This window comes from Mustela erminea, chromosome 18 (assembly GCF_009829155.1).
Source record: "Mustela erminea isolate mMusErm1 chromosome 18, mMusErm1.Pri, whole genome shotgun sequence".
In the NCBI taxonomy this organism is placed as follows: domain Eukaryota; kingdom Metazoa; phylum Chordata; class Mammalia; order Carnivora; family Mustelidae; genus Mustela; species Mustela erminea.
In genome coordinates, this window is record NC_045631.1 from 12,068,336 (window position 1) to 12,081,241 (window position 12,906).

Here is a 12,906-nt window from a genome sequence, read left to right on the forward strand (position 1 = left end):
GAACGTGCATCTTGAACATGCTAACAGCAAAGGGACCCTTTCCGAGTTAGGCTGAGAACATATTGCAAACCCGGCAGGAGGAAGTCCAGGTAGATGGAATTCCGTAGCTCCAGACCCTCGAGTCCTGTAGTGTTTCATGAGGGTAAGTGGTGGCCACCACCCTTAGGGAGCTGCCTCCAGGCAGTGCTCAGCCTGTATTCCTGGAGCTCTGCGGGCAGGAGGTGGATCGGTGGGAGACAGAAGGGGCCCTGGTGATAGGGGAGCCCTCTGCCAAGCCAGTCGCTTTCCTTGGTGTCCATGCTCCTCCTGCATTGGCCTCAGGCCATGCCCTTGGCTCTCGTCAGTATATTACTGCCTCTGCTTTCTGCTGTCTGTGCTATATTTCCTCAGTCCAGATCGAAATGCAGCCTCTTTGGGACAGGAGACTACCTCATACTCCCTTCCTCTCCCGCCGTCACACCTCGCATGGTGGTGGTCCTTGCTGGACGTGTGCGTGAGGGTGCACCGGGTCAGACCGCTCGCAGGTGGCAGGAGCGGGCTCTGCTGAACTTAGGCAGGAAAAGGTACTGGGTGTCCCCACATCCCCAGGAAGGCTGAAGAGGACCCGGCTTAGCAAACATGTGGTCACCGTGCAAGGCTTGCCCACCACTGGCCTGCTGCTCTTGGGTGTAGCAGAGCTGGGGCTCCTGGCCGGACCAGTTCTTCCCTGCAGATTTTCTCGACTTTTCCAGATACAGAGTCCTCATAAGGGTATCCAGCTGGCCGAGCCTAGGTCGGGTGTCCAAACTTCTGTGGTAACCTTCCATGAAGGAAGATGGGCCCTGCCTCCCACCAGGGTTTGGAAGTTCCCCAAACGTTAGGGGTGGCCTGCATAGATAGTTGAGGAGATAATGGGGGTTGAGCTCTGTGGTCCTTCCATCCTTTACTCACAGTTATGTGAATTCAAAGCCAAACCCTCTTTGTAGCTAATGTGGGACATTTTCTTAGTGTCGAAGCAGGTTTGGTTGACCTATTTGGTGTCGGGAAGTTCGCGTAGTTTGGCAGGGAGGAGGAGCACTTAAGAGCACATGGAAAAAAAAAAAATGACCAAAAATCAGGAACTTCCCGAAGAATACAAAATGGGAAAACCTCAAAAGATGACTTTGGACTCCGTATTTCAGACTGGACGGACGTCTGTCTGTTGCGGTGCGTGTCTGCAGGAGAAGCAGAGTGCTTACTGCTCAGGTGCTTAATTGGTGATACTTAGCAGAGAGGTTGTAACTGGCTGACGCATGTGTATGCAGATTTGAGGCTGAGTAGAATGTCTCCACCCCCCAGTCTGACTTGACAAGCTGCAGAAGGCTATGTCTCAGGAAGCTCCAGCCTGTCCCGGGAGAGTTCCTGTGGTCTGAGCCCCAGGCGCTTCCTTCCTTCCCTGGAGAAGGTGCCTGGGGACTCCTTCATGGAAGTGTTCTGTGCAGCCCAGCTTGGTAGCTTTGTTGCCTCAGGGACTTTGCTTCCCACCATCAGACACCTATTTTCTGACTGCTTGCTGGACGGACAGAATCCTCTGCCTGATTCTCTGGGCTGGCTTTGGGCTTCCAGTTGTAAAAGTCCCTGTTTTTCCTCAGTGCACAGCGCTCTCTCCGCCCAGTAATAACCCACAGTCCGAGTACTTGTCCCTGCTGTCAGTGCTGACTGGAGAAACTTGGCTAGTTGTCAGGGAAGCAGTTGTGGCCCCTGGTGTGTGTTCCTAAGCAGTTTGGGTGGGCTGGGGCCACACGGGTTTGAGTTGGAAAGCTGCATTATGGGGTCGTGTGTGGCGAGTTACGTTATTTTAGTCTTCACTATAGACATGGGAACATTCTTCTCTCTTCGGTCAGGTACCCAGTGTCCAAACTGCCCCGATAGTCTTTATAAAAAAAGTATTCCGTACAGTTTGTTCAAGTCAGAATCTGGACGAGGTGTGCACATTACTTTCGGTTGCAAATCCATGGCTTCAGCCCCCTCTTCGGTTGCCTTGCTGTTTCTGTGTTGAGAAGACAAGATTGTTTTTCGCAGAATTACCCTCCCTGTGGACTTTGCCAACTGCATTTGTGGGCTAGTTCCTACAGGCTGGGGCAGACACGCTCCGATGCCTTGTCCCATGTTTCTCCCTACGAGATCTGACTGTTCACCTCAGCTTCCCACTTCCGGGGCACCTCCTGGGGCAGGCGGGGTCAGCTGCGGGTCAGGAGGGAGCATCTTCTTGTTCTGGGAAGATGACGAATTTCCGATGGATAAACGGAGATTTCCAGACCCAGTTGTGAAAAGGTGGACTTTGTTTTTCAGCCTCACACTTAAAAAACTTGACATAAACCGCACTGAAACGTCTGTTCTGTGGGTAGCCACCCTGTGCCACAAATGCTTGCTGGCCTGCTCAGTGCGGCCCTGCTGTGTCGTGGTCGGTTTTCATCCTTTGGAAAAGAACATTGTCCCGTTTTTGTAAGAAATACCTGGCTGGGGCGCCTGGGAGGCTCAGTGGGTTAAAAGCCTCTGCCTTTGGCTCAGGTCATGATCCCAGGGTCCTGCGATTAAGTCCTGTATCCGGCTCTCTGCTCCGCAGGGACCCTGCTTCCTCCTCTCTCTCTGCCTGCCTCTCTGCCTACTTGTGATCTATGTCTGTCAAATTAATAAATAAAATCTTTAAAAAAAAAAAAAAAAAAAAAAAACTGGCTACCCTCTACAGAGTCCCCCCAGTGATAACATCTTCTGAAATTACAGTGCAGTGTCATCAGGATATTCCATCGATGCCGTTGGGATGCGGGACAGTTCCATCCCCACCCGTCCCTCCCCCCACCACTGCCTCGTAACCCGTGGCAGCCACGGGAGTCCTGAGAATGTCGTGTAAACGGAATTGTAGAACATACGACCTCTGAAATCTCCCAGGCTCCTGGCCGTAGGTCTCTGGAGATTCTTCCAGTTTGTGTGTTTCCGTAGTTTGTTCCTGTTTGTTGCCCACGAGTACTCTGGTGGGGGGCCTGTAGCCGCTGCTTTAACGTCTGCACTCCGGAGAGCTCTGATGGCTTCCCGGTGTTCAGCTGTCCCGGGTGCAGCCGCTCAGAGCGTTTGTGTACCATTGTTCTCATGAACGGGAGTTCTCCTTTTCCTGAAATTGGAATTGCTGGGTCTTACGGTCTTTAGAAAGTTACTACTGTTTCACAAGACTTTTAACTCAAAAGAAGAATTAAGAACGTTCTTGAAGTGTTAAGGGGAAGAGATGAAAGAAGAAATAGTTTGGTTTTTTTTTTTTCATTGTGGAATTATAAACACTCCTAACTATGTGCATGTTTAGTAGGAAATTAACTCACGGAAAGTGATAAAATAATTATTTTTCGTCTTTTCCTCTCTTACCTCGCCATCTTTTTTTCTTCTTCTTAAACTGTGCTGTCCACATGTCCTGTAGATTCACCAGACCGGAGCACTTAGGGAGCAGTGCCAAGATCAAGTGCAGCGGCTGCCACAGCTACCAGGAGTCCACAAAGCAGCTCACCATGAAGAAACTGCCCATTGTAGCCTGTTTTCATCTCAAAGTAAGTTTTCTAGAAAGCAGACTCCCGCGGCAGTTTCCATTTTCAGTCCCTGGTACCACTGAGAGCCTGTCGATTTGGTGTAGAGAAGCACATTGTACAACTGCCGTGACTCAGTGACGAGCACAGAAGGCGCAGGAAGGTTGTACGCTGTGACGCTGCCCCTTCCTCTGTTGCGCGAGGGGTTTGTGGTGAACCAGACTGATTACTTCATGATGACAGTAGGACGTGAGTTACTCTCCTAGGGGCGGGGGTGAAGAATCTCCTCCTCTTCCTCCTCCCCAGCTTCCCTACCTTCCCCCCAACACAGAGTTTTCTGGGTTCCTTTTACTTAAAAGCAAACGAGACCGTGAGTGTTATGCCCTAGTCCAGGAGTCGGTCAGCTTTCTCTGTAAAGGGTCAGAGAGTAAATATTTCAGGCTTCATGGCCACATAGGATCTTTGTTTTATGGTCTTTATTTTATGACCCTTTCAGCAAAAACTCCCAGCCATTCCTGGCTTGCTGCCTGGTTTGGTGGCCCCAGTCTAGTCAGAGGACTGTCTTTGCCGAAAGGAACAGTAGGTCCGTTTTTGCTCCCGGAGCTCATGGATGTTTGTTCTGTTTCCTTCCACCTTGCCCTTCGCTGGGTTTGTTGTAAGATCACTTTTTTGCACACTTGGTGTCATTCACTTTGAACAACCCCATCATTTCAAGACTGCATTTTTGAACCCCATAAATTAGATTTGTATAGATTAATACTGTGTTACTGAGTCTGTAAGCTCTAGATGTGGCCGAAGGGCAAGTCAGAAAGGCCATGAAAAGCCCCACTTTTGGGAGTGTCCAGAGAAGCACCATCAGAGGAAACCCCTATAGCTTCATCCCTTTCCTCCTTTCCCTCTCCCCGGTTTCTCTAGCGATTCGAGCACTCGGCCAAGCTGAGGCGGAAGATCACTACATACGTGTCCTTTCCCCTGGAACTGGACATGACCCCCTTCATGGCGTCCAGGTATGAAAGGGTTTGGGCCGCTGTGTGATCAGGAGGGCTGTGGCTCCATAGGGTCCAGGATCGACTCCAGGTCTGTGATCAGCCGGTGTAGAGGCTACTAGAAGCGCATTTGCTGAAACTGAATCATTATCCTGGTCTTAACCCAGGACACAGAAGAGTTTCCTCAGCTTCAGGTTTTCCCTGGCGCTCCTTTAACAGCCCTCAGACATGGCTAGCGGTCGCGGTGGGATCCCGGCAGGCAGCCCTGCCGCTGATGGGACTGATTTTGGATACACTAAGCAGTTGGTGTTGCAGTTATAGATTCAAATCTTGATATTCCAGACCACTTAAAACGTGCCCTTCAAACCACAGCGACACTCGCTTGTACGTGAAATGTGCATTATCTCCTGCAGCCTAACAGATCACCACGCGCTTGGCTGGAAGCAGCCAAGGGGAGTCCGGTCCATCTGGGCTGCCTCTGTGCCTCGTGGCTCTGTGCAGCTTGGTTCTCCAGCTCTGGCCTCCGCTTCCTCACCTTCCCCTAGAAAGTAGAGCTGCTGGAAGAATTAGAAAGCATGTCTAAAGTGCACCGAGTGCCACATCTGGCAGAGGAGGTCCCAGTGGTAGTACCCAGGGGTACTGTCATTCGAGCCAGGCATCTGCTTGGTTATTTTATTTTAAGATTTTATTTATTTATTTGACAGAGGTCACAAGTAGGCAGAGAGGCAGGCAGAGAGAGAGGAGGAAGCAGGCTCCATGCTGAGCAGAGAGCCTGATTCGGGATGTGATCCCAGGATACTGGGATCATGACCTGAGCCGGAGGCAGAGGCTTTAACCCACTGAGCCACCAAGGTGCCCCTGGTTAATTATTTTAAATGATGCTGAGGAAGTGCTGTTTTTTGTCACAGCAAAGAGAGCAGGATGAACGGACAGTACCAGCAGCCAACAGACAGTCTCAACAATGACAATAAGTAAGTGGTGTCTCGTGGGTGGGCGTGTCTCCTGCATGAGCAGGGAGCATGGGACCATAGGTGGGCCATGCGGGGAGGCCCCCGATGGCACAGCTCCTGTTTTGTTTTGGCCGCTGGCCTGCTGCCTGTCTTGCTGCTCCTCTGCCCCTGTTGAAAACACTGAAATCCTCTTGGGGAAGGATTTTCACAGGTGCACCATAAAGCTGCCCGATGTAGGAGCCTGCACCCCTGCCCCAGCTCCTGCACGTTAGCAGGGTTCGCACTGGCCACGGACAGCGCTGCTAGCATGAGAGCTCCGTGTCTGGATTTGGGGCCCTTAGGCCTCTGCCTCCACCAGTGCTGCAGTAAGGCCTCTGTTCTTCCCTTCACCCCCTGCTTACCGTCGCTGTGGGGGAAAGAACAAAGGACGGTGGGCTTACAGCATCCCCAGTGCAGCTTGCTGTCCCTGCTTCCACTGAATGTGGCTTCCGCAAGCAGCTCGAGAGCTGGGTGGGCTGGGCAGGCCTGTGTGCCTGCCGGGCTCCCGCTCTCATTCCTGGGGTGTTCCATTTGGGGCCCATTAGCTTCGCACCATGCAGACTTCTGACGGCTTCTGATGGCGATCAGATTAAGTTCTCTTCTTCTCTCCCCACTCCCGCACTCCCAAACTAGGTACTCCTTGTTTGCTGTAGTTAACCACCAAGGGACCCTGGAGAGTGGCCACTACACCAGCTTCATCCGGCAGCACAAGGACCAGTGGTTCAAGTGTGACGATGCCATCATCACCAAGGCCAGCATTGAGGACGTGCTGGACAGTGAGGGGTATGTGCGGGCGGCAGCCAGCTCCCTGAGTGTACATCCATTCCCACATGCAGGCTTGTTCTGGACAGATTGCCAGCCTGGGTGGGCGGGATCACTCTCTGTGAGCACCCTAACACTGGGAATGTGGGGGTGGTCATTTCTGTTCTCCATGGCCAGCGGCCACGTGGGGTCTTGGGGAGCTCCTTTCTTCCTGAGGCGCTTCATTCCTCCCTGGCCTTTTGCCCTGAAGTCCTTACTTGGCTTGAGACTGTCCATGGACCGCTCCCCACCCCCACCAGAGATGGGCTCAGAAGGGGCCCCGAGCACTCCTGAGGCGTGTGCGCTTTGTATCGCCGTCAAGCAGTAGGGCGCCCCTTGAGAGCCTTGTAGAACAATTTGTGTGCGAGAGGATAGCTTTGCGGGCGCAGAAGCGGCCAGAGGAGCCACCCAAAGGGGTGGATTTGGACTAGAAGCCTGACAGCAGTCTCCCCGGAGTAGCCGCGGCCACAGGTGCAGTTGAGGTGGACAGCTGGAGAAGCTTCTGGAGCTGTGGGGGCGGGACTAATGGACTCCGGACTTCTGGCGGACGGAGCAGGACAGGCACTCGCCGTGGGCAGCCTGCTGCCCAACCAGGGCCCCTCCTCCTCGGGGCCAGAACCCACCCAGGCCAGCGGTCAGGCCGCCAATGGGTTCTGAGACCCCCCGCGCTGGTGTCTTGGCGGCGAGGCGCGGTGTTGCTTCTGCCTCCGGAAACTTGGAGTGTCAGCGCGCTTCCTGTCTTTGCCTTCTCAGATACCTGCTGTTCTACCACAAACAGTTTCTGGAGTATGAGTAGCCTTACCTGCGGCTGGTCCCCAAAAATGAAGGCGATGAGTTGGCCAGCCTCCCAAGGTGATCTCCGCCTTCCCCGACTTCATGAAGCCACCCCCCACACAGAAGTGCCCCCGAGAGCATCGGATTCCCCTGCAGCCTGGGCCCAGCGGCGGCCACACGGGTGCCCAGGATCGCGGCGGCCGCGTGCACGAGCACTGCTCTCCGAAGGAGGCTCCGGGACCTGCGCAGCGGACGCAGCGACGTGGGGGGATGTGCCCTGCGTGGGGAGGGGCCCGGGGGTGCGTCCCTGGGCGTCTGCTGTGCTCCTCGAGACCACGTGCGGCGGGGGTGGGGGGAGCAGCGTGTCCCGGGGCTGCGGCTTGGCTGCGCGACGGAGCAGTTTAAAAAGGCGACAACCCGGTTTTCCATCATGGGTCTATTACAACAGTGAAATACAGGAGCCAAAGACGTGGTGTGAGGACAGAGGACTTTGTGCGCACCTTCCTCGCTGCGGGTTTAGTATCAAACATAGATAGCGTGGAACTTCGCCTGCGTCTGCTCAGCAGATAGAGGAACACCCCCACCCCCCCACCCCCACCTAGCCCGCGGAACCGAGGACTCTAGCGGGTTCCCAAGCTCGTCTGTTGCGCAGATCACTTAGCACTCAACTGCATGTGGAGGCGTCTGCCCAGGTGGTCTCTTGGTTTTGTTTTTTTGTTTTCTTGGTTTTTTTTAGAAATAGGCACTTTCATAGCTCTCTTCCCTTTTCTCTTTCTCCACAATTGTGACTTTCATCAATGTAATGGTTGTAACGTGAATGAATTACTGCATTTATACAGAAATTTAGATCATTTTCCTTTATTCTCGAGAATGAATCTTGCTTTTTCATCGGTGCTGGTTTTGTTGCTTCCCCTCCTCCCTTCCCCTTTGGAAGCATCCGCGTCCAGGTGAGGGCTGGCGGGGGCGGCGGCAGAGGATCAGGCTGAGCCTAGTAAGTGTCTCTGTCCTGTTAAATCTTTTGAGTAAGTGAAGTGTTTCCAGGGGCTTCGTTGTTCCTTCCTCCTATTTCTTCCTGGCCCCTTGTCCCACTCGCTCTCCCTGTGGCCACGTGGCGGCTCTTGGGTCGGATGGAAGCTGGAGTGGCGTCCGGTGGAGCCTGCGGTTCGTGCTGCTGCCTCCGCCCTATGTCTGGTGTAGTTAGAGCCGCAGCAGGGGCAGGCGGCTGGGCCAGCGAGCTGGTAGGAAGAGGGAGGAGCTGCTGGAGGAGATGGGACAGTTTGCCTTGGTCCTTGTAAGATACCCTGCATGCACTTGTCTGTCCAAACACAAACTTCCATTATCCATTTCTGAGAACTTAACAACCCAGACATGTGGGGGTGGAAAAGCTGCTTTAATGTCTTTTTGGGGGAACAAGCAGTGCTTGTCCTAGGAGCCTGGTCTGCTTTTGAGCTGTGGAATGTTTGTTCCTGGAGAAGAGAACCCTCTGTTTCAAGTTCAGCATATTTACTTTCCTTTTTTTTTTTAATTTTTTATGGAGCCAGATAGTAAATAATTTGAGGCTTTACAGGCCGTAGGGTCTCTGCTGTAGATAGTACAGAAACGGAATAGCATGGTTATGTTCCAGGAAGACATCTTTCAGACCCTGAAATTCGACAGTCTTCACCTGTTACGGAATTTGTTTTTCTTCTCTATTTAAAAATGTGCGAACTATGCTGAGCTTGGTAGGCCATGCAGAAACAGTGGGCTTGATCTGGCTCGTCAGCTAGTCAAGGTAGGAAGTGGGTAGGAACAGCAGCGGCTGAGTAGTTACCGCTCCGCGTGGAGCATGCTGGAATATGTGAAACAGCAGTCATGCTGCGGCAGCATCCTGGATGACAGAGCCTTTAGTGATGCAGCTTTTAAGCACTTGCTCAGCTCATACTCAGTGTATTTCTGCTGTTTGGGAATATGTGTTCTGTGATAGCAGAATATGTGTTCTGTGATCAGGAACAAGGGTGGGTGCAGATTTTCAGAAATGGCCCCACGTGGCTGGGTTGTGTGTGTGATTGTAAGAGAGAAACTGTTGTGAAGATTGCTTTGTGGGAGAGCCGTTGCCCTTTAATAAGGAGCAAGTCAAGCAAGGAACTGGCTGAAGCTGGCCTGCCGAGTTTGAGCCGTGAGCTCTGCTGCCTTGAGACCTGGCTCAACTGGATGGTCCTGGGTTTTCTGGCAGGTTCCCTGTGGTCTGGCCAGCTCTGCTTTCCACATCTGTGTCTGCTCATGTTCAGGAGAGCTCACCTGTTCCAAGAGCATGAGGTCTGGAGATAGGTGATGAGGCCATGTTTCTCTTTTGTAGACATGACTCTTAAGTTTTTGTATCCAGATTAATTGTTGTTATTCCCTGTTGACACCGGCGTTAGCAAGTTGTCCCCCGTGTCTGCCGCTGGGAAGCTCCTGTGACTGTAGGAACCGTGCGTGGGCAGTGATGCCAGCAGGATGTTGGTCGCTGGGATTTACTTTGTTTCTCACAAAATACTCTATGGTGGGCCTGGGAATGTTTCTTTTTGCTCCCAGGCCAGGCATTAAATTCAGGAACATGGCTCTCTTGTTTCCTTGTAAAGACCCCTGTATACATGTTCAGGTCATTACCAAGTGCATCTGACACTAAGGGGGTGACGCCCACTGCCCCCCCCCACACATTCCCACCAGTGGTTTTAAAATAATCTGTGTTTCTGAGACGTTGGCAGCCCTTTCACCGCATCGTTGGGAACCGGGCTTTCCATCTCCAGAGCTGTGACACGAGCTCTAAGCTGGGTCCGTGCCGGGAGCGTGGGGGTCCAGCGGGCAGCCCAAGCAGCCAGGTTGCCTCTCCAGGGCGCAGGGTCATCTTTAGGCCTCCTTCCTGCAGCAGTGCCCCTGACCCCACAACACATAGCCCTTCGCTCTTGTCCTTCAGCTTGGTGTGTATGCTTTCCCTGGGCCACATGGCCCTTCTTTTGACAATTCAAGTGACTGTTTCGTTTACTATAACCTTAAAAACAAAAATTGTAAGAAAAAGATTCCAATGATCGTGCTGTGGATTTTATTACCAAGATGTTTACACTTCCCTTTTACCTGTCATTTTGAGGACCTGTCAAGTCTTCTCCCTTAATGGCTTGTAGTCTTTCCTATGTCATAATAAAGCTACATTTTCTTCTGAACACTGGCTGGTCTCCCCTTGCTACCGACAGCAGCCAGAGAGGGCGCTGCAGAGGCGCGGCTGCACTGCAGGGCTCCCAGGGTAGGACCCTGGCTCCGCAGCAGCTGCCCTGAGCTCAGCAGCCAGGGCTCTGGTAGCAGGAAGTCCGCTGTATTTCCTCACTTTCTCTGATTGGCTCACTGCTTCCCTGACCTCCTCTTTCCTGCTCTTGGCATAATGGTGAGGCATCTGGGAGTCAGGACAACTATGTACTCTGAGAGTTGGTCGCTGTCACCGTCGTCACCTGAGGAGTTCTCGAAATGTAGGAGTCCTTGCCAACATTTGGCGACGAGCCCCAGGGTGCAGTATAGCAATGTTCTCTTGCAGGGAGCGCCCCAGATGAGAAAAGAGCATGTGTGAGTCAGGACAGAGAAAAGGTGCCATTAGTCCTGCCCTGGATTCTGTGATTGCTCACAGGACTGTAGTGGACGTTTGTGACACCCCCACCACCCTCCACACTTAACCTTGTCCTCAGAACCTCCCTTACCTGGGTAACCCAAACCTTCATTGCTGAAGTATCTTTCTACAAACCTTTGTTGTGAGTTACTTCCCTTTGATTTATTTCCCTTGCGTGGAGACACAAGGAGACACTGGAGAATCTCTCTGGATCTCAGGCTAAGTCCTCTGTCACCACTGAGTGGCATTCTCCTTGGGATTACCCAGAACCAATGTTGTGTCCCTCAGGGGAAGTTACCCCCTTAGCGTCTAAGACCACCAAACCAACAAAGCCCACATTTTCCAGGCCTGGAGTAAAAAGATTCTGTGAGTGGCATCTGGGTGACTCGGTCATTGGGCCTCTCTGCCTTCAGCTTGGGTCGTGATCCCAAGTCCTGGGCTCGAGCCTCATGTTGGGCTCCCTGCTCACCAGGAAGCCTGCTTCTCCCTCTCTCTCTCCCCCTGCTTGTGTTCCCACTCTCCCTGTGTGTGTCTCTCTCTCCAAGATTCTGTGATTGGCTTATTAAGTGTAATACTGCAGAGTGCCAACCCCACTCCCACACCTTGATCTGCAGACCCGTATGTTCTGGCTGTTGGGGAATCAGCACCAGATCATGGTCTGTGGCTAAAGGCAGGGAAGTCCTTGTGAGAGACGGCACCACATTCCTTCACCATAGCTCAGTACGCCCAGCTGCTTCCTGGTGGGGGATGATGTAGTAAGAACAGTTCGTTCCATGGACACAAGCCCGTTGCCATGAGTGTCCCTTGCTGTGATTTGGGTTCTGTGATCAACAGCTATTTGTGGAAGGTGACCGTGGGCGGTGGTACTGACAGGTGGGGTGGGGGTGTCCATGACTGGACTATCTGTTTATTCCAGTGGGGACCGGTCTCTGCCCCCTCCATGATGCAAGGGGCCCAGTGTAGTCTACCTGACACCAGTGGCTAGCTGGTCTTCGGGGGAAATGCCATTCTAGGGACTCAGTGTTCGTTAGCTGGTTAGGCCCTCAGCGGTAGTTGGCTCGGTGAGCTGTGGGCAGGGCAGGTTGAAGACACCGAGGCTAGTTCTAGCCCCTACCCCTGTCTGGATGGTCCCTTGGTTCGTGGGTCCACCAAGCGAGCACAGTGGCTGGGGAAGCAGCTGGCCGTGTCCACAGGGCAGGCTGTTCTGTCCCCCTGATAACTGAAAGCCTGAAGGGATTCTCTGGCAGGCACACGTGGATACAGTCATAGTCTGTGCTTGCCCGTATTGAGACATCTGTCCCCTGCCAGACCATGTCCCTAATCTTTGAATCCTGTTCCAGATGTTCGGCCATCCAGCCAAGCTGTTAGCAGCTCACCACAAATCAGCGTAAATCAGTACTTCCGGCCCTGCCCGTTCCAGGCAGCTGGGTCACCAGGGGTATGGCCCAAGTTTCCCCTTGGGATTTTCCTCCATCACAGTCTGTCGGCGTCCTCACTCACCTGGTGACAAAAAACACAGATGCCGTGCAGCAGGTGTCCGTTGACAGTCTGAGCCGCCTCTTCCTGTGGTTTACCTTCCGTGCGTGCATACGCTCACTCTTCACCTGCCGCTCCTGTCGCGGGATCGATGGCTGCTGCCCACGCCCAGCCTTAAGGTTAAGAGGGTCAGACCAGGGGCACCTGGGTGGCTCAGTGGGTTAAAGACTCTGCCTTCGGCTCAGGTCATGATCCCAGGTTGTGGGATTGAGCCCCGCATCGGGCTCTCTGCTCAGCCAGAGGCCTGCTTCCCCCCTACTTCTCTCTCTGCCTGCCTCTCTGCCTACTTGTGATCTCAGTCAAATAAACAAATAAAATCTTTAAAAAAAAAAAAAAAGAGGGTCAGACCACTCATTTTGATGTGGGAGCCTGGTCAGCCCCTGTCCTGTGATTACACACAGGTCGGCTAAGTCCCAGAAACCAGCAGGAGCTGTTTCTGGAAAGGAGGATATGCCGCCTCTGAGAGGACGACAGAGCTGGGAGCTGCTCTGAACTCCTGAGGGTCTGGTGCTGTTTCTCTTCTACTGGCCCTTGCTGGAGGCTCCATGAAGCACCCTTATTTGCTATGGATACTTGGAGTATCATTGGATCTTCCGGATCCTAGGATTTGCGCGGTTGTACGGCGTGTGTGACGGCCTGAACGTAGGCCTCCTTGCAGCTGGGAGCCGATCGCGGTGCCT

The 12,906-nt window shown here is 53.1% G+C and overlaps 1 protein-coding gene across 1 annotated transcript in view; it reads left to right on the plus strand.

Moving 5' to 3' along the window:
• USP22 (ubiquitin specific peptidase 22) overlaps positions 1–10,256 on the plus strand; it is a 44,106-nt gene extending 33,850 nt beyond the window's left edge. The window contains exons 9-13 of the mRNA XM_032319677.1: positions 3,425–3,551; positions 4,443–4,534; positions 5,422–5,484; positions 6,136–6,285; positions 7,057–10,256. Coding sequence (XP_032175568.1) covers positions 3,425–3,551; positions 4,443–4,534; positions 5,422–5,484; positions 6,136–6,285; positions 7,057–7,099 — 475 coding nt within the window. The 3' untranslated portion in view covers positions 7,100–10,256. The remainder of the gene's footprint in view (positions 1–3,424; positions 3,552–4,442; positions 4,535–5,421; positions 5,485–6,135; positions 6,286–7,056) is intronic.
• Positions 10,257–12,906: the final 2,650 nt, after the last annotated feature.